General features: G+C 33.0%; 2 protein-coding genes across 6 annotated transcripts; one reads left to right on the top strand and one right to left on the bottom strand.

Annotated features, from left to right (window-relative positions):
* The first annotated feature begins 10,748 nt into the window (after nt 1–10,748).
* On the top strand, nt 10,749–15,937 carry LOC145028395 (potassium transporter 2-like). 5 transcript variants are annotated; one of them, XM_078977076.1, is made up of 10 exons: nt 10,749–11,122; nt 12,381–12,442; nt 12,532–12,766; nt 12,860–13,105; nt 13,198–13,251; nt 13,686–13,946; nt 14,074–14,126; nt 14,221–14,338; nt 14,427–14,681; nt 14,786–15,937. In XM_078977076.1, the coding sequence occupies exons 2-10, from the start codon at nt 12,404–12,406 to the stop codon at nt 15,868–15,870; spliced, it is 2,346 nt and encodes a 781-aa protein (XP_078833202.1). In that variant the 5' UTR covers nt 10,749–11,122; nt 12,381–12,403; the 3' UTR covers nt 15,871–15,937. The 5 variants fall into 5 exon arrangements, with proteins under 5 accessions (XP_078833202.1, XP_078833203.1, XP_078833205.1 ...); XM_078977077.1 differs by lacking the exon at nt 10,749–11,122 and adding an exon at nt 11,138–11,287; XM_078977079.1 differs by lacking the exon at nt 10,749–11,122 and adding an exon at nt 11,609–11,630.
* A 33-nt stretch (nt 15,938–15,970) lies between these two features.
* LSF2 (dual specificity protein phosphatase (DsPTP1) family protein) lies at nt 15,971–17,879 on the bottom strand. The gene is made up of 4 exons (XM_078977080.1): nt 17,502–17,879; nt 16,724–16,929; nt 16,434–16,604; nt 15,971–16,356 (listed from the first exon to the last, which is right to left on the bottom strand). The coding sequence occupies exons 1-4, from the start codon at nt 17,794–17,796 to the stop codon at nt 16,153–16,155; spliced, it is 876 nt and encodes a 291-aa protein (XP_078833206.1). The 5' UTR covers nt 17,797–17,879; the 3' UTR covers nt 15,971–16,152.
* Between the last annotated feature and the right edge of the window lie 3,261 nt (nt 17,880–21,140).

Below are 21,140 nucleotides of genomic sequence, written 5' to 3'. Positions count from 1 at the left end.
TGAATCGTATATGTATGTGATGATTTGAATATGATTTTTCGGTATAAATGATTTCCTAATAAAAAAAGATTTTATATTACTAGTTTACTAATATAAATGGATTTATATTAATGGTTGATATTAAGGCCTTATTTGAAATGATTTGTTAGTAATATATTTTTAAAATTGATCATATTAAAATCTTCATAACTGAAAATTCAAGATGTAAAATATGAAAAGTTTGTATTGGAATTAAATACATTTCATTTCAACGAATGTAAGTTATTGATTGACGATTGAAAATCATTTATTGGAATTAAATACATTCCATATGGGGAATATGATGTCAGCAATTTGATCTAAGGGTGGAAAAAATAAGATTGAAATACAATCAATGGTCCAGATTATTTAAGATGATGTCATAAAGTTTCTCTTTTAGTAATATTTAAGATAGATTTAAGTGGCGGAGCCAAGATGACAATAAATAAGTATCCTAGTTTTTTTTAAGGTAACTCAATTTTTTTTTTTCCGGGGTACTAAGGTTTTCCTGGTTCGGTTTAAAACCCAAACATTAATCGAATCATTACCTAACCTTAAGGTTTTTTTATTTTTTTATTTTTTTAAATTTTTTTAGAGTAAATTACACGAATGGTCCCTATGGTTTGGGGTAATTTGCACGTTTGGTCCCTAACTTATTTTTTTAACTCGGAAGGTCCCTATTGTTTGTTATTGCTACACACTTGGTCCCTATTGTTTGTTTTTGTTACGCGTTTGGTCCCTATCTTACGTAAAAAGACAATTATTTAAATAGAGAAAAATGATAGAGTAGGTAAGGTAAGGAGAGAGGATGAGATTGAGGGTGTGTTTATTTAAATAAATTAAAAAATCAAGGGAAAAATAGACTTTTTATGTAAGACAGGGACCAAACGTGTAACAAAAACAAACAGTAGGGACCTTCCGAGTTAGAAAAATAAGTTAGGAACCAAACGTGCAAGTTACCCTAAACCATGGGGATCCTTCGTGTAATTTACCCTTTTTTTTAATATAAAAACATTAAGTTGAAGTATATTTTGATACTTGAATTGATATGTCATGTGGGACTCAAAGTAGATATCAAATGAAGCATGAACATAACTGGTTTATATAATAGACAAAAATGATTGAGTTTACATGTGTTTGGCGATGATGAATATAATAGCTGAGAAATAAAACAAAAGTAAACAAAGGATCTGTAAGAAGCCAGAATTGATCTTTGTTTATATAATAGACAAAAATAATTGAGTTTACATGTGTTTGGCGATGTGAGATAGAATAGTTGGGAAAATAAAACAAAAGTAACCAAAGGACATGTAAGAAGCAATAATTGATCTTGGAACTTTTGTTTCAATAAGCCAACATCTTAACCAACAAACCAACTATTTGGTTATGTTTATAAAGAAAAGAATGCATATATATATATATATATATATATATATATATATATATATATATATATATATACACACACACACATTAACGGTTTACCCGCGCCAAGCGACGGATGTGATAATGGTGGTTGAATGCTGAAAGATGCATTAAACCCTAGAAATGGAAACGTCAGCGATATATATTCAAGATTTGTGAACAAAAATTGCGAGATTTGGGGAAATACGAAGATAAGGAATGAACCGGATCAAAATAGTCTAAGAAAAGAGGATAAGAGATTTGACCTTTTCAACTGTTGATCATATGCACTCTACTCTTTTTGAAATGCATAAATTGATTGTAAAAATGTATTGTATGTTTGTACGACTTAAAATTCAGCATTTGACCAAAATGTTTTATAAGGTAATTAAGATATATATATATATATATATATATATATATATATATATATATATATATATATATATATATATATAATGTGTGAATGTATGACCAATTTTTGTGCAATCAATAGTTAGGGATAATTAGAGAAATTTTCAATTAGTTTATTTATTTTCATTAATTAAATAAGCAATATATATGAAATTGATAAAGTTATGTTTCAATTTATCTATTGTTTCCAAATATTCATTATATTTGTTCTTGTATACCAATGTCTCCGTAACTTTTAAAAAAAATCTCACGGAGGTAATCAATTAGAGAATGGGAAAAAGCAGTTTCAATCTCCATGGATATTGATGCTGATTATTTCAAAACTATGGGAAGCAGGGTATTTTTTTTTTGGATATGTTTACAATTAACATTAGTTCTTTAAAGAATGAATGTTGATTTAAAAAAAAAAAAACTTTTTAAATACGAGTTATGGTTTCGATGTTAGAGTTTAATTGTATGCGATTAAGGTTCCAATGTTAGAGGCTAGTTGTATTGGATTATATTATTCTTAAAGAATGTATTTATTATTAACACGTATTATAGGTTAAATTGAATTTGCGTCTAACAAAGCATATTCTTTAAGAATATATTTATTTCTTTTACAACATACTGTATGTTTAATTGATTTTATGTGAAACTGAACACATTCTTTAAAAATATATTTAGTTTTACCATATACACATTCTTAAGAATATATTTAGTTTTACCGTGTACTGTAAGTTCAATTAATTTTTTATACAACCAAATGCAACCAAACATATTCTTTCATAATTATTATGTACTAATAATCTACTTTTTGTAAGAATCATCTATTATGTTTATAAATTTTTTTTCACAACAATAAGAATCAAATATTTTCATTTACATGATTTAAATTTGCATGTTTTTGTTATTGATCGGATTCTTAGGCAATTCACAGTCTTTAAGAATGCACCATGCTCTTCAAGAATACGAAGACAATGATCAGAAGCACTTGGAGAAGATGATGAATAATACTATCTGAGAAAGAATCCTTATCATTATGTTTCAGAATGCATATTCTTTTCATATTCTTTTAGAATGACCATTATGTCGAAATTCATACAAAAAATAGCTTATTTACTGTGCATTCTTTAAAATTATGATATATTGTTTAAAATTTAATTATATGTAAAATGAATATTTCATATTCCTAAAGAATTCTCATTTGGTGTTATAGCTTTGTTTGTCTAGAATGAATATTGCATTTTCTTCAAGAAGATGTTAGATAATAGTCATGAATCATTCTTAAAAATATGAAATAGTTTCATGTATGAACCTAGTTTTATGGACTTGCCTTTCTAAAACAAAATGATATAATTATCAATGCTTAATTTTATAAAATAAGATAAATAAGTATTTAATAAAACTCCATTAAATAATGCAATAAATAAGTAGTCTTTCTTTTTTTAAATATAGGTTAATTCACTAAAATACTATAATAATTTATTAAGTACAATTATACAGTGCATGTTATCCCATAATAATCATATCTACCCTCATATCATACTCATCCATTTTTTTTTAATCCAATGAATACAAAATGGTCATACTAGGGATGAGCAGTTTTTTCCAAATTTCGATCTCGTACCGGTACTGTACCGGAACCGGTATCGAACCGTACCGAATTTAAAAATATGGGAGAATACTTGATACTCAAAATACATAAAATTCGGGAATCGGTACTGCCGATACCGGTACTAGTACCGAAAACCGGTATCATTCATGGTACCGGTACCGGTGATGTTAATTCGGTTCGGTACTCGATATTGATTTTTGACCAAATTCGATTTTCGGAAAATCGGCAACGGTACGGGTCCGGTTACATCCCACGCTCATCCCTAGATCATACATTCACATAATATTTGTAGTTCATATATATATATATATATATATATATATATATATATATATATATAATCACCTTGGATCCTCCCATCGATTTACCAACCTCACCATCATTAATTCTAAAATAAACTAAAAACATTTAAGAATAAATATATCAATTTTTAATTAAATTAAATTTGCACGATTTGTTATTAATTACATTAAATTTGCATGATTTGCTATTAACCATATTAATTTTTCTATCAGTATATCAATATTTTATTATTATGTATTTTAGTATGTGATGGACCCATCATCCTACATAATACACATTGTTAAAATCGAATGGTGTGTTAATTTTCACAATTTTCCTTTGAATTTAATTAAAATGTTAAAGTAGACCTCAGCTTTGTTAATTCATATTTTAAACTTTAAAGTCATGTAACTCTATGATTTTTGAAAAAAAAATAGCAAATAGAAAACAAGTATATAATCTTAAAAATCATATCATTAAAACTATCTGGTGAAAACGTTCTAATTAACTAAGTTTAAATATTTCTAAGTATTATTTTATTATTCATAAAATAACATTTTGTTGTCAACTTATTGAACGAGAAATACAAATTTTAAACTCTTATAGAAATAAAAGGGGTATAAATGAAACTTTGATTTCAACTAGAGGGGTATAAATTAAACTCTTATACGAATTAGCTGTGTCTTTGTCGCTGTGTTTATTTGTTGGTTTGTTTTTCGTTATTTCAACCTATACCAAATCGTACCTTCTTCCCTTTCTTCCCTTTATATTGAATATGTTACAGGAAAACATAATTGACCAAATTGTTAAAACAGTAACATTGAGTGGAACTTTGAAATTGAAGAGCTACAATAGAGTAATCAATTACTATTGATTTCTATGAGAATTGGTTCTTATAAGATAATGTAACGTCCGTAGATCCGGCTAGTCAATTTAGAGATAATAGGGGTCGAAAATGACTTTTCGACAAAAAGATTATTTAGAATAATTAATCTTAACCAACTTGTAGAATATGTCTTAAGGGTTTCGTACATATAAAGAGCGTGTAAATCCGAGTTATAACGAAAAAGTTATGGCCGGTCGAAGTTTATCGGCAAAACCGGTACGGCACCGGGAGACGTAAATTAATGAATTTATGATAAAATACTTTTTGGCCTTAATAATATAAATCAAAGTTGTAGTATACGTTAAACCAAGAACATCCATAAAAAGAACGCCCAAATCTGACTTCGTATGAGGAAGTTATGATTTTTCTAAGATTCGGCTTAGTAGTGCACAACCCGAAACTCGAATTTTAGTTCGAGCGGTTTTTGGCTTACGCGACCTAAATGAGAGTTGAACATCTCATTAATAGGAACTCAACAGTAAAGAAACAGACGAAAACAGAGTCTGTATGAAGGAGTTACGAATTCTTCGCAGTCATTTAACAGTCTAAACTCCTCCTACTGTTAAATTTAAGATCGGTCGTGAATTAGCCAACATAGTCTAAATTAAAGTTGTAGATCTTGTTTTTACCTACGTGTGGATATAAAGAACGTCGAAAACGGAGTTCGTATGCGAAAGTTATGAATTTTTGAAAATCAGCTAATTTCCACCCTCTGTGCGATGCCACGTGTCAGCACCAGGCTGCGCCTGGCTGTAGCCAGCCTGGCTCACGACGTGAATATCAAAAATTCACGACGTGAACCTTCCTCCAGCACCTATAAATAAATGGTGAGGCCTCCATTCATTCTCACACCTTCCTACTTCTTTCCCTCTCTCTAGAACCTCTCTCTAGTCCCTGAAACCCCCGAAAAGCCTATGAAACCTCCGTAGCATGAGGCGGAAGCCCCGGAGCGCCCGATGGCTCCAAGAAGAAGAGCCTTTCAGCTCGGGAACGCTGCTCCAACGGCGTCCGGTTTTAAGAGAAACCCGCTGTAAGTGAGCTACGCCTATCCTATCCTTAGTATAACTTATGTTTTGATATAGTAGCATTATTAGGACCTTAAAATAATTATTTTGACTATTATTATTATGAGTTATATAAGAGTGTTGCTTAACGCTTATATAATAGTAATAATAGCTAGACTATTAATTAGTCTCGGTGAATATTAGACTAAACTCTAGTGGTAATGATACTAGGTTTTGTCCGATGGAAATTGTTTTGAGATAACGAAGTGCTTAACGCTTAACGTACCAGCTGAGTATGCCCAACATACTCGGTCTGATGACATTTCGATAATTAAATTTCGGTTTGGGCCTTGGTTTGGGCTTGGAAGGTTAGGGTTATTTGGGCCATCTGACTTTGGTAGTTTTTGAGCCAAGTATGTTATTGGGCCTTGAGCTAAGGCCCATATGAAGGGATTAGGCCCAATCGGAAATTGGGCCATAATTTGGGCCTTGTTGGATTGTTTAGTTGTTGGGCCCATTGGATTGTGGTTATGGGTTTCATTCTTGGACCAAACTAGGTTAGGGGTAAAATAGTATTTTTACCCCAAGTAGAGATTTTTGGTTTTGATGTAGATCCGTTATGTTAATTAGTTTTTATTTGGCAAGTGATTACTCAAGGAGTTGTAGGACCAACAGTCGGGGATCATTCGTTTCTTTTAGCTTTTTGAGGTGAGTCTTCCTCACTGGGTTTAGCGGGTCGAAGGCACCAATGTTGGTCCATGTTTATCCTATGTTAGTATGTTAGCTGTCTTCAGGACTTTTGCATGTATATGTGTTTGTATGCTTGACGAGCTGAGCCCGATGACCATTTGTATGCTATGTATCTTTGTGATTGTTGCATGTGTATGTGATTATTTGATATATGTTATATGTATGTTGGGCGGGGCACGATCTATTACCAAGCGGGGCCCGATGCCGGACGGGGTCCGATGCCGGGGAGAAGCCCGATGACAGGGCGGGGCCCATTATATGTTTATTGTATGTATGGTATGAGGTAGTTTGGGGAACTCACTAAGCTTTGTGCTTACGGTTTTTAGTTTATGTTTCAGGTACTTCCGGTTACAAGAGGAAGAGCTCGGGTTAACTGCGTCACACACACAATATGTATCCTGTTTATGAGACATACTATGATTTTGATGATATTTGACATATTTATTCTATTAGGTTGTATGAACAATGTTTTAGAAAATTGTTTTTACTTTAATCAAAAATAATTTTTTTGGGTCGTAAATTTTGGATGCTTAAGTTTCCTTAGTGCACCACAAAACCCGATGGATTAGAGTGAATATCAAAATCAGTGTTCTTCCTAAATGATTGTGGCGAATGTTTTTTGGAAGGAAAGAACTGCGAGGGAGAATATAAGAAAAAAAACTAAGGTGTTGTTTGTTTTTTTAGAGGCAAAAGGTTACAGTCTGCGAACCATATTTGCAAACATCTGCAGTAGAAGAGGTGGAACAAACGATTGCAGTCTGTAAATAGAAGACTGTTTGTATTTTAACGTATGTACACTGGTAAAATAAATCGGAATTTTACTAAACCAATTTTTTAAACTTAAAAAGTTTTTCAACATGAAAATTTAAATAATTTTAGTTTTATAACATTAAAATATAAATCATACAACCATAATTTTTCTTAATTATATAACATTGAAATATGAATCAAACATCTAAAATCTTTTATTTTCAAATAATACAACATTAAAATATAAATCAAACATCTTAAAATCTTTTTGATATCACAAAAAAACAAAGTTGTAATTCTTTTAGCAAACAAAAGGCAACTAAATATACATTATTAGTTATATTAGCTAAACAATAATACATAACATAATAACATAATGGTTGACAAATAGAACAAACCATGTTTGTACGACAACTAAAAGCAATTTTCTAAATGGTTTATGAATCATTTATCACATTCGTGTTCTAATTTCACATATTATACAAAAAAAGATCATATAACTTATTTGATATGTATTCCAAATGTGGTATGGCAACTGGAGTCATTCATCACACCAACATACACAAATTTGATTCATAGACAAATGTTTTTAACTTGTAGCCATTTCTATACATGAATCATATTTAATGTAACCAACTTCAGCCCCTTCCCTCTCAAGCATTTCATCAAATAGATTTCATGCATCCATCAGTCACTTATGTTTATAGAATGTGAGCCTTCCTTTTGCCAATGCTACTCGTCGTTGCAAATCAATTAAGAGCTCTCTTCAAGAATATCTTTAGCCTAATGCTTCAAGGCTATAATTCCAATGAACTACAAAATATATGAATTACAAGCATTAAAACATCATACATGAATATTATTTTATCAACAATAACAACAAATTTCAGTTAAAATGTGATTTCCATCAACTATATACTAGAATTTTAGTTAATAAATGCAATTTCCAGCAACAACAATAACAACTAACTTCAGTTAAAATGTGGTTTCAGCAAATATATACATCTAATTTTAGTTAAGAATGAGATTTCCAGCAATAATAACAATTAATTTCAACAAATTGAACAACATTTTTTTATATTTCAGCAAAGTATATACCATTTTAGCAAAGAAATCTGATTTCCAACACTTATGAATAGGGATGTCAACGGGACCAAACGGGAGCGGAAATTGCTGCCCCCGCTCCCGTCCCCGAAATCAGTTGTTGCCCACACTCCCAGTCCCGCCCCCGGATCCTCCGTTTACATATCCCCCGGTTACCTCCATCGCCCCCGTTCCCCCGGTTTATAGGCTTAAAATTCGATTTTTTTTTGCTAAAAACCGTTTTGTTTTAGGCTAAAAAAACTATTTTTAATAACTTTAAAAGCTTAAAACCTAATCTATTAGAAACTAAAAATTAAAAATTCTATATCACGAATCCAACATTACAAAACGACAATTCCAACAATCTTACAAATATAAAATATGAAAAATCTAACATTACAAATATAAAATACTTACATGTCCAAAAATATATGATCAATTCGCTACATCTTCAATATCCATTAATTGGAAACGGAAAAGTGAAACCTACACTAAACCTAAAATTAGAAAAATCTATTTTATATATATATATATATATATATATATATATATATATATATATATATATATATATATATATATATATATATATATACACAACTGGGGTCCCCCCGCGGGAGTACGACACGGAAATATCGACTCCTGACCCCGGTCCCGAAAATAAACGGAGTTTAATTTTGCTTTCTTCCCCGCTCCCGCTCCGGGTTTTTTTTTTTTATTTTTTTTATTTTTAATTTTAGTCCCGAACGATATCGGGATCCCACGGGGGTTTTTGACATCCCTACTTATGAACATATGATTTCATAAAATGTACATATAATTTTTGTGTTTTAGCAAACTAATCTAATTTCACCAACAATAACATCTGATTTCTAGAAACTATAACAAATCCTAGAAAATAACAATTGATTTTAGTGAAAATGTTCTTACCGGTGGCAGCAAAGGTCGGAGACGATGGTAAACGACGGCGGGCGTGACTGTCAGAGACAGCGACGACAGGCGTGAGCGATTGCAGAGCAGAGGAGAAATCTGGGGAAAATCTGGCACTACAATAGAGTGAGTGTGGTGGTGTGGCCGGACATGAGGGAGACGACGGTTCTGGTGCGGATGGCTACGGCACGAGGAGGAGAAGAGAGGTTGAAGAAGACCGGTGGAAGGAGTGGAAGGAGGCATCGATGTATCTTGAGGCACTGTGAGAAAAAAATGTTGTGTGTCTGTTTGTTTTTTTTTTTTTTTTTTTTTTTTTTAGATTTTTGTGAAGACCTTATAATACATTGGTCCATTGCACATATGTTTTAGGTCTATTCACTTCCAAAAAAGTTTGTGTATGTTTACGTTTGGTTTGTACAGCGCAGACATAAGTGGTCACGTGCAGACATAAGTGGTCACACAAATCTATAGACAAAAAACAATAAAAATGCATAATCTATGGTCTCATATCCCTAGTTTTGACTTTAATGGTTTGTGGTTTATAAGGAAAGATGTCATGTCCATCAAATAACATAAGATAAACATAAATGATGTTTAAAATAATGCGTATATAAACATAAACACACTAATTTTATTTTACACTTCTATATAAATCGTCATATGGGCATTATTAATAAGTAACTTAATCCATCATCAAAGAGAGGGATATGATTGGAGTTCTACCATTTTTTTGATGATTTGAATAGCCACCGGTGATTATGAAAGACATTAAGACAAAGTAAGGGTCGGTGGATTTCAACACAAGATTAGATGAAGAATGTAAAAGAAGTCGACTTGGGCTCACACAATAACAAAACAAGTGAAATGTTCTATACTTCAAATGTCTAAACCAAATATGGGGATGGGGATTTGGGGGTGACCGGTACAACACCTCAAATTTTAAAATACAGTGTATTTTTCTTTTCATAAATTTTCTAACGTGCCTTCCATAAAATTTTGTATGCCAATTGTATGACACCATTGAGATTTCATTCTATGTATACCACATACTATTACATAATATATTATATATTAAACATTCACTAAACTATATAGTATATATATATATTTTTTCCGGGGGTGGAGGGGGCGTGGGTATTTCAGGACAAAGTTACCCACTCATATGCAATTTTAATAGCAAGTAAAGAGAATCTCAATTGAACAACAATGATGACAAAATATAGTGTTTTTTTTTTTTCATTTGACACTAAATTTTAAATTAAATTATTGAATTATTAAATTACTTAAAAAGTGTTATTGACTGAATATCTATAACGATTTTCAAATAAAATCTAACACAATATTTCTATTTTTCTTATTTTTATATACTTTGTTATTGAATTTGTAATAATATCGTTTTTTATAGAATTAAATCACATAAAATGTCTTCTAGTGTTTAAAGAATTAAAGTTATAGACGTCGACGCTTTAAGCTTTGGGTTAAATATTAATTAATCATTTATATATTATCCGATAAAAAATTATATACGGATCGTGAACCATCGTCTACATCCACCCATCTGAATAAAGACAATGCTATACTCGACATTCGACCCGACACTAAAATATTCCCCATTTGAATACTTATTATTCAAACAAACTTCAATCCTTATTCAAATCCTCTAAAAAGCCTTCACAACCACTTCACTTTCACTCGTATAATATTCACTTCACCTAAAATCGTTCCTTCAATACTCCCGCCCATCTATTTCTTTATGCAGATTGCAGATACAGTCATACACCAGCATCCGACTTTAATAATATTCCCCTTTTCTGCTTGCCCACACACCATTTTTCTTAATCTTTTTCTCTCAAGATCTATAATGGCGAACCCATCTCCAATTTCCAGATAGACGCTGTTTTAAATCAAGAGAAAGCAACCGACTTGGCTGTTATTGAATGAATTCGGAGGGACTATGGAGCTTTTTGAGTTCATTAATGGCTGAAAATGGGATTTGGATATCAGGTTCATGTGTTTTCTTTTCTGTAAACGAGAAGTTCCTCTCATGTTATTATCGATAAAGACTGGTGCTTTTTATGGGTTTGTTATGATTGATTGTACTCATTTGGATTCAATATTCATTGCTTTACATACAGCCTCAAATCTCAATAATGACTGAGAACACGACAGGTAGGTGATCCCCACTCTCATTTTCACACATTTTTGGTGGGTTCTTGAAAACAGAAAAAAGATGAAACCTTAAAAACTTAAACGTTGAAGCCGTGAGTACCAAACAAACAAGCAAGGGTTAGGAGAGAAAATAAAGGAGATATTTAGCGAAAATTAAGTCACGATTTCATAAAGGGGTCCATGTTCTAGTCACGTGCTCTTGCTTCTTTTCTCCCATAAACCATAACTCCCACCCCACCCCACCCCCACCCCCACCCAAGAATCTCATTCTTTATATTGGAAAAATGGGTTACTTTTTTCAAATCTTGATTTGATTAAGCCTAATAAAGATTATCAGTTTCAGGTAATTACTTGATCATATGAAGTGTTGGATTTCATTTTAGCATGATTTGGTTTACTTAAATGTGGAATTTTGAAAGAACATCCTGCCTAATTCTTGACAAGTCCATTGAAATCTTGATTGTGTGTTTAGTTTAGATAGGTTGGTGGGAGTTTGGTATCTATCATGAATTATGAGCATGCCTAAGTGAGTGATAGAGAGGGGTAAAGTGGTCCTTAAAAGTTTTTGAATCTTGTGGGCTCGATTTTTCTGTGACTGATTAGATGATATCATAATGCAATTGTCGTTGAGTCATGTGATTGTCATCGCTTTCCTAATTTATTCTCTAAACTTTTTAAACTCATGTTACATTCCTGCCTCTACATCGTAATCTCATTTATAAATCACACTTGATTATTTAGGGGTTAAATTTCATTTATTTAAATTCACTGTTCTGGTAAAGTTTTGTTGCTAAAAGTAGGTGCACATTGGGATTGAGTGAGGTATGGGTTCCATTCCATTTCTCACAAGAAAAAAGAATATCTTCTTGGGTTATGAAAAAGTTCTCTAATAAGTCTTTTATCTTTTTCAATTCCCTTGATACTTATCATCTATTCTGCATAAACATGGTGTCTTTTGCTTCATATCCTTCGCCTTTTCACTTTCAATGAGTATGGGGCACCATTAGAGTTCTTTTAGCAAGTGGGTTACTCTTTATTCATTCTCAAAATACAACTGTGAAGTAGAAGTCTAAGTTTATTGTTTTTCTTTCAGCTGGAATCTTGCAATTCTGAAGCATGGATCTTGAATACGGAAATTGTTGGGCCAATTCCAAGGTATCAATCAAGAACATTGAAGAAATCTTTTTTCCGGTTTTCAATTTCTTTCTATATATAAAAATATGTTTTTGTTTAAATTTGTTTAGAAGGATTCATGGAGGACAACTTTGCTGTTAGCTTATCAAAGTCTCGGTGTCGTCTATGGTGACCTCAGCATTTCTCCACTTTACGTTTACAAAAGTACATTTGCAGAAGACATTCATCACTCTGAAACAAACGAAGAGATTTTCGGAGTTCTTTCTTTTGTTTTCTGGACATTAACCCTCGTCCCTCTTTTCAAATACGTGTTCATAGTCCTCCGAGCTGATGATAATGGCGAAGGTAAACTTCATATAATTTCTCATTATTTGATTTGATTTCAACCCAATTAAGATCAATTTAAAAGTTAAAAATTCTAATCGATTGATCTTTTAGGTGGTACTTTTGCTCTTTATTCGTCGATTTGCCGGAATGCTAAAGTGAGCCTGTTACCAAACCGACAAGTGGCTGATGAATCGTTATCTACATATAAACTTGAGCAAACTCCCGAGAGAAAAAACAACACGAAAGTGAAAATGTTGCTTGAAAAATACAAGTTTTTGCATACTGCTTTGCTAATTTTGGTTCTTCTCGGCACCTGTATGGTGATCGGAGATGGACTCCTTACTCCGGCGATATCTGGTAAAATATAAAAGCTTGTCTAATTTACATTTCGCCCCCTCGTTTTTAAGTTTATTAACAACTATCGTACTGTATATTTGTTTGTTTTGCAGTTTTTTCTGCAGTTTCTGGGCTTGAGTTATCTATGTCCAAAGATCACCATCAATGTGAGTTTAAAGCTTTCCGTCTTTTAGGGGGTGTTTCAGTTTGTCTGTACGTTGATAATTAATTTTTTTTTGAGTGTTTGAGTACAAGTTATTATTATTCTGAATTTCTGATTGTCAGATTATTTAATGTTAAAATATGAAGAAGCTGAGTAAAAAAAATTTATTGAGATAAATTCAATATTTTCAAAACAGACATCTCCACACCCAACTTTATTATCAATGCAGCTTTTTTCATCATTTTGCATGATTGTAGGTTGGGGGACCCTTGATTTTGTTAAAACCGTGGTCTCATGGTCCCTTCTTTAAACTTATACATGTTCTTTCTTTCTAAAAGTGTTGTAAATTTTAATTGGATGGAAAAAACTATTTGTTTTTTATGCTCGAAATGTTTTCTTATAAGAATTAATAATAAAATATTGTTTTGTTATTTGCAGATGCAGTAATACCCATTACTTGCTTCATATTAGTGTGCCTGTTTGCACTACAACACTACGGGACACATCGAGTTGGGTTCTTTTTCGCGCCCATTGTGTTATTATGGCTTATTTGCATAAGTGCCCTTGGAGTATACAATATCATTCATTGGAATCCAAAAGTCTATCAAGCTCTTTCACCTTATTACATGCTAAAGTTCTTCAGGAAGACCAAAAAACAAGGCTGGATGTCTTTAGGAGGGATTTTACTATGCATAACAGGTAAAAAAAGTACAAGTCTTTTCACCATTTGGTGTCAAATCAACTGTCTTTATTATTACATGTTTTACCTTTAAAATTGATTGAAACTTTTTTGATGACCCCAAAAGTCAAAATTGAATCAATGTAGGCTCCGAAGCTATGTTTGCCGACCTTGGTCACTTCTCTTATGCTGCAATTCAGGTAAATTTAGACTGTTACAAAGGTTATCTATATTTTGAAACTACGTGTTTGATATTTACGGGTATTTTGTATTTTTCCCATTTTGCCCTTGCAGATCGCGTTCACTTTTCTGGTTTACCCGGCGCTCATACTTGGTTACATGGGTCAAGCGGCTTACTTATCAAAGCATCACGAGATGAACGACAACATCAGTTATTACGTTTCGGTTCCAGGTATTTTCAATTTTGTTTGTTGATTAAAGGGCAAAATCGTAAATTAGCAAGTGGTTTTACGTGATCCCATATTCCCATTTGATTTCAGAAAGTTTGAGGTGGCCGGTGCTTGCAATTGCGATTCTTGCTTCTGTTGTGGGAAGCCAAGCGATCATCAGCGGGACATTCTCGATCATCAACCAAAGTCAATCACTCGGTTGCTTTCCAAGAGTCAAAGTCGTGCATACGTCCGATAAAATTCATGGTCAAATCTACATACCGGAGATCAATTGGATACTCATGATCCTATGTATCGCTGTCACCATCGGTTTTCGTGATATCAAACACATGGGAAATGCATCAGGTACATCCTGTCATGTCATGTCATATCATATCATCAGTCAATGCCAAATGCCAAACACAGTAGGGTCTGTTTTATCTAAATGTTCGTTTTTGATGTGATTGCAGGATTGGCGGTAATGGCGGTGATGCTCGTGACGACGTGCCTCACATCGTTAGTAATCATTTTATGTTGGCACAAACCGCCAATTGTTGCGTTATTTTTCCTTTTATTCTTCGGTTCAATCGAGTTACTATACTTCTCGGCTTCCCTAGTCAAATTCCGCGAAGGTGCGTGGCTACCAATCCTACTCGCCCTCTTCCTAGTCACCATAATGTTCGTTTGGCATTACGCGAGTGTCAAAAAATACGAATACGACCTTCACAATAAGGTCTCATTAGAATGGCTCCTAGCCTTGGGTCCCACTTTAGGCATGTGTCGTGTACCCGGGATCGGGCTCGTGTTCACCGATTTAACCTCGGGGATCCCCGCAAACTTTTCGCGGTTTGTCACAAACCTTCCGGCGTTCCACCGTATTCTAGTGTTCGTCTGCGTGAAATCGGTACCCGTCCCGTTCGTCCCTCCGGCCGAAAGGTACCTATTGGGCCGTGTGGGTCCTGCATCCCTTCGAGCTTATCGGTGCATCGTGCGGTACGGGTACCGCGACGTGCATCAAGATGTGGATTCGTTCGAGTCCGATCTTGTTAAACGGTTAGCCGATTTCATTCATTATGACTGGTGCCGCCCGCGGGCGAGCAGTGCGGGTGATCACGCGGGGGCTTCCGATCGGTCCTCCGGGGAGCACCGACTCGCGGTGATTGGAAACTTTGAGGTGGATGAAAATATGCAACAAGAAAGTGTGTCACTAGGGTTCCAAACGGTTGAGAGCATAGGGGATATAATTGAGATGAGTTCACCGAAGGAGAGACGGGTGCGATTCACGGTTGATGATAATGATGAGTCGGAAAATTCGAGTTCACCGGATGTGCAAATGAGGCGTGAGCTTGAAGATTTGTTGGCGGCTCAACAAAGCGGGACCGCGTTTATTCTCGGGCATTCGCATGTGAAAGCAAAACAAGGATCGTCTGTTTTTAAAAGATTAGCGATTAATTTCGGGTATAATTTTTTAAGAAGGAATTGTCGGGGACCGGATGTGGTGTTGAAAGTGCCTCCGGCGTCTTTGTTGGAAGTTGGCATGGTTTATGTTGTATAAACTTAGTTTGTGTAATAACTAGTTTATGTTGATAATATCAAAATATGGAAGAAATGGAGTTCCCAAATTGGGTAAAATGTTTACTTTTCACTTAATAGAATTCACTTAAATGTTGTTTTTTCAAATACCATTTATCCAAACACAAGTTTATATCGATAACAAACACTTCATAGAAAAACAAACTTACAGAAAAAATGACTTAATACAAAAAGTCAGTTTGTTTATTGAACCCCATTATTAGTGAAATAAACTAACCTCTTTTATTTCTAACTATAATCTTGTTCAAGTTCCACGAAGATCACGAACACGATTCTGAATCAATTTCCTCTCCCACTCTGCCACATTCCCAAACGCATCTTCCGGAAGATTCTCGAAAGGCTCTTTCCCGGGATCATTTTTAGCCAAATCATAAGTAGCACCTCGTATCGCCTTTTTATTCGGTCCACATGGTCTTATTGTAGTAAGCTTATCATATGCTGTATTCAACTACACGCAAATACAAATCCAATCAATATAAAAATGTAAAACTGTGTTATGTCATGTTGAGAAAAAGGTTAACTTACATCCATGTCAAGGAACCAGAACATGTAAGCAATGGAAACAGCAGGAGCGCGACCTAAACCAGCTGTACAATGTACATACACCTTTCCTTTTCCTTCAGAAATGGCCCATTCTAGTGAAGAAACAGCTTTTGGTAACATGCTCCTTAAAGAATCTGGATCAAAATCTCTTGCCTGCACTTTAAGAAAACACAAGACTTAATGGGGAAAAAAGAAACAGGATTTGTTAAATTCTTGTAATTTGATTTGATTTGATTTGATTTGTTGGAGATTAGATAAGTTGTTGTGCTTACGGGTCTTCTCATATGGCGAATTCCATTTTGTTTACATCTTTTGACTATCGATTCCAAATCTATTCCCCAATAAGCAATATCGCTGTCCTGTTGTAAGTTAAGAATGTATGCCACATTTTGTTCGTTTTTAAGGTGGTCGATATCTTCGGCTTTTTGAGGTTGAGATCCAACGATAAGATTTTCCGTTATCAGATTATAATTCATGCCTGAAAAGGCACGTCAAATATTGTTATAGATACTATCAAGAATCAAAGATATAACCTTTTTTTAATCTTTCTTTTTAACACCATAAAAAGTAAAGCTTTTTATAGGTACTCTACATTTATGTATCTTCTCTTTCATCTTTCTGTAATTGACTTTGACTTTTGATAGTCAAAGGAATAAAGGTAAAATGCATATCGTAGATTCGTAGGTTTATGTTAAAGACTTGCAAAAGGCAAACACATATAAAAAACCCATATTAATAACACAAAGAACACCTTATCAATTGATTTGATACCCTAGCTAAATGAAATAAACAATTCCCGAAAGTAGAAGAATTTAAATTCGTCAATTGTTAATAGTCACTACAGTAATTGAAGTATTCATCACAGATATCAATCAAATTGAAACAAATTAGTTTAGCCAGATTAATGAAGTAAGTCCAAGATCACAAGAGGGATTCAATAAAACCCACAAACCATTACATGAATTCGTCCAAACCCATGTAAATATTCATCGGTAACATAACTATTTCATTCGAATCCAAATAAAAAATAGAGACAAGAGAGAGACTGACCAAGATCATGGTGATACTCGTAAGGGTTTCTCATCATTCTCTTCATGGCAATGTTGTAATCCTCCACTTTGTGTGTTGTTGAGCTTTGACGACTCTTGCTTGGTGGGGTTTCATCGATTTCATTTTGTGTTGCTTTACAGGAAATTGTGTCTGGTTTGAGGTTCGTAGGAGTGAGATTGAGATTGAATTGGGGTTTCCTATTGTTTGGATTTGAGAGCAGAAGTTTGATTTCGAGTGGTGAAGATGCAAACATGAAAGATGAAGAAGAAAAGGGAGAGGGAGCAAGAGATTTCATTTTCACACTATCTCCTCCACTGTCATGTGTTCCTCCTGTTTTTATGGTTTGTGGCAATTTCAATTCCTGTAAAACGCTTCTTTACGCAAACAACCTATAAAATATGAATTTCATAAACATAACTAAAATGGGTAGAAGTTTTTGACCAAGTGATTTTTTATATAAAACATCACATATTTTGTAATGGGAACAAAATACAATCACAAAAAATCTTATTTTTTTACTAAAAAAAATTCATATACTGCTGGAATATATATGACTATTCAAAAAGTTTCGAAAAATATTCAAATTAAACATCTTTATCCCAAAGATCATTTTCTTCTATTCAATTTGTTAATTCAATAACAAAGATGATTCTGGGTATTTCAAATCAAACATCTTTATCCTAATATCATCTTAATTGGTGAAGCCAAATTGGCTGTAGAGGTTTATTAACTGCATTTGTTTTAATATTATCTTTACCAAGTTATCGTTTTACTTCATGTTGGGAATTTAGTTCTTTACAAACGTCGAGATAACATGTCCAAGTTGAAGAAACCCTTCGGATCACTTCCTTCGTTGTATTAACAAAGATTTTGATAGGATCCAAGCTACATTAAAGGGGACACAAAAGCAATGGGATACCATGTCCAAGTTGGAGAGCTTTACACCCGAAGAACTCCATGTAACCTAATAAATAGATCATCTTCGGGATGAATATGTATGATTTGAAACACAAAAATCATCCATGTTACCGAATTAACAAACTGAATAACATTAAAGAGTTTTTGTGATGAAAATGCTTGATTTGAAAAAAAAAAAAAACAAATGTCAAAAATCGATTTTTTTAAATAATATTGTGGCTTTCATATCATGTTGTTATGCTAGGCCAACATCATACTGCAACTCAACATGACAACCGGGTAACTGATGTCCCGATGAAATGATCAAACATTAAACGAAATTGAAAAAATATAATATTCAATTTAAAAAGTAATAAGTTTCTAAATTGAAGAAAAGTGATAATTAATGACTTTTGTATTATTATCCCCTTAAGTTAATTTCAAATGTTGAAATATATTTAAATTATAGCCCTATACTTTTGTATGTGAGGATAATGATATCGCATAATTTATATAAAAACCATGTAAATGCCTGGAGGAAATGCCCACCCTAATTTCCTAGAACCGTAATTGAAACAATTGGTTTTTGAAATGTTGGAACCAAAATCACAATTGGGTACACTGGTTTCTAAGATATTTTTAGCAACAATTTTTTTTTTTTTTTTTTTTTTTTTTTTTTTTTTTTTTCTTTTCAATTATGAGACACGGACTATACATGACGACGTGATTTTTTTTTTTTAGAACTACAACTTTTATGTATCTTTCTTCACAAAAATTGAGAGGTTTAAACTTTTATTGAAAAAAATAAACAAAAATTGCAAATAACACTAAAATTTCATGAGCTGCCTATAAATCTCAAAAGAAAATATGCATTTTATTATGGTTATCAAAATCATGATCCTGATCGTAGGATCGTACGATCCTAGGTATGAAAAACGATCCGGATCGTAAAAGGAACGTATTTGGGGTAGGATCGCAGGTAGGATCGTAGGATCGAAATCTGATCCGATCCTACATTCCTTTGATTTTTTTTACCACTTTATGTCTTTTATCTTTTACAAATTTATCATTTATCATTTTTTATTCTGACTTATGACTAATATTTTGAAGTTTTTATAATTTTTGAACGAAAAATTAAAGGTTTGAAATATTTTTTCATGATTAAATATTATAAATTAAAATTATATTATATTTGGTAGGATCTTAGGATCTCGATCCCGATCTTACAAACCCAAAAACGATCCTAAATAGAATTCCGATCTTGACAACGTTGCGTTTTATTATCTTTTTCATTTTTGTATGAAAACAAATTCTTGTAACCTATGTTAAGGGCACGTGGTAGGCACGTTATAGGCACGTGATTGTTAGAAAGAAATGAAACAATCCACAGCAACTTACATTTGTTTAATATATATTCAGAACATATGTTTTGATATATTAGTTTGATAATTACTAAAGAAATTTCGTACAATAACTTTTGATAATTCGTACATACTCGCTTGATGGTTATGAGAAAAGGTTATATTACTTTATAGATCAGAACCAATATTATTAATATTTCATGATTATGATAGACGCCAATAGATAATATTTAAAGTTTACGGAATATATGTATGCCATGCACATGATATAAAAATTAAAACTTTTTTTGTTCTTCAAAGTTTCATTAGAAAAAGAACAATACACCCATCAAGATTAAATCAATTTTGGATAGGTCCCAAAATTTACACAATCAAACATATATAATAGATATTATATATAGTGGCTGATCCAGATCAAACATTAATTGGGGTCCATAACGTTAAAGATATTGAAAATAATAAAAATAAAAATAAAATCTAAACTTTGAGCTCTTGTTAAGGTTTTTTGAGGAAAAGCAATGGTGTGCAATGTTTTTAAGTGGGTTGTCAAGTACGTAATCCTATAAAAAAATATATTTTTCTAATAAAAATTAGGATGGGGCCATGCATCCCACTTGTTATATGCAACCCCGTCAATGATAATAGGCATGTAGTATGTTTGGTTACAAACAATCTCAAAATTGAATCGGTCCAAAACCATCGATCCAAGCAAGTTCTTCCATTTTGCTGAACAACCAGTCACGGGCCAGTCCCCGATCGGCCTCCCCAAAAAACCTATTGCGGTCTGGGTCGACCCCATATTGGTCTCCCGCTTTTCGCCCACCATTTATAAATCACCTAACTCCAACTAACTCGGTTATTTATCAAATCAACCAACTCCCTCTTACAACTTAACTAACACAACTCTTTATGAATCCGAACAAATAAAAAAGAAAAAAAAAATCGAAACGGAAAAATAAACGAATAGATGGCTAGACGAGATTGATCTAGAACCATGGCCGATCCCGAGGTAATTCATGCCCAAGGTGAAAAAACAAAATAAATGCTCCATGCATGTTTATATTATACAACTACAAAAAAAACCATTTATTATGTCGTAAAACTATAGTTTCTCGAAACAAATATGCAATACAACCCTTTTATTTTAACATACACCGTATTCATACAAACTTATTAAGAATAAGAATGTCCAAGATCACAAAAAACTTTCTTCTTCACCAATCATCAACATTATCTCACTCATTAATCAATGGTCACCAATAGCTATAGACAATAGACAGTAAACCTTTTATTCAAGGCTTTTAAAAGTTACCAAACCAGACTTAGGTTACGTTGGTCTTGGGGGCGATTAAATTGAAACATGTCGCACCAAGAGGGCCAA

This window comes from Lactuca saligna, chromosome 2 (genome assembly GCF_052625555.1).
Source record: "Lactuca saligna cultivar CGN05327 chromosome 2, ASM5262555v1, whole genome shotgun sequence".
Taxonomy (NCBI): Eukaryota; Viridiplantae; Streptophyta; class Magnoliopsida; order Asterales; family Asteraceae; genus Lactuca; species Lactuca saligna.
This window is presented reverse-complemented; position numbering and strand designations above follow the sequence as displayed.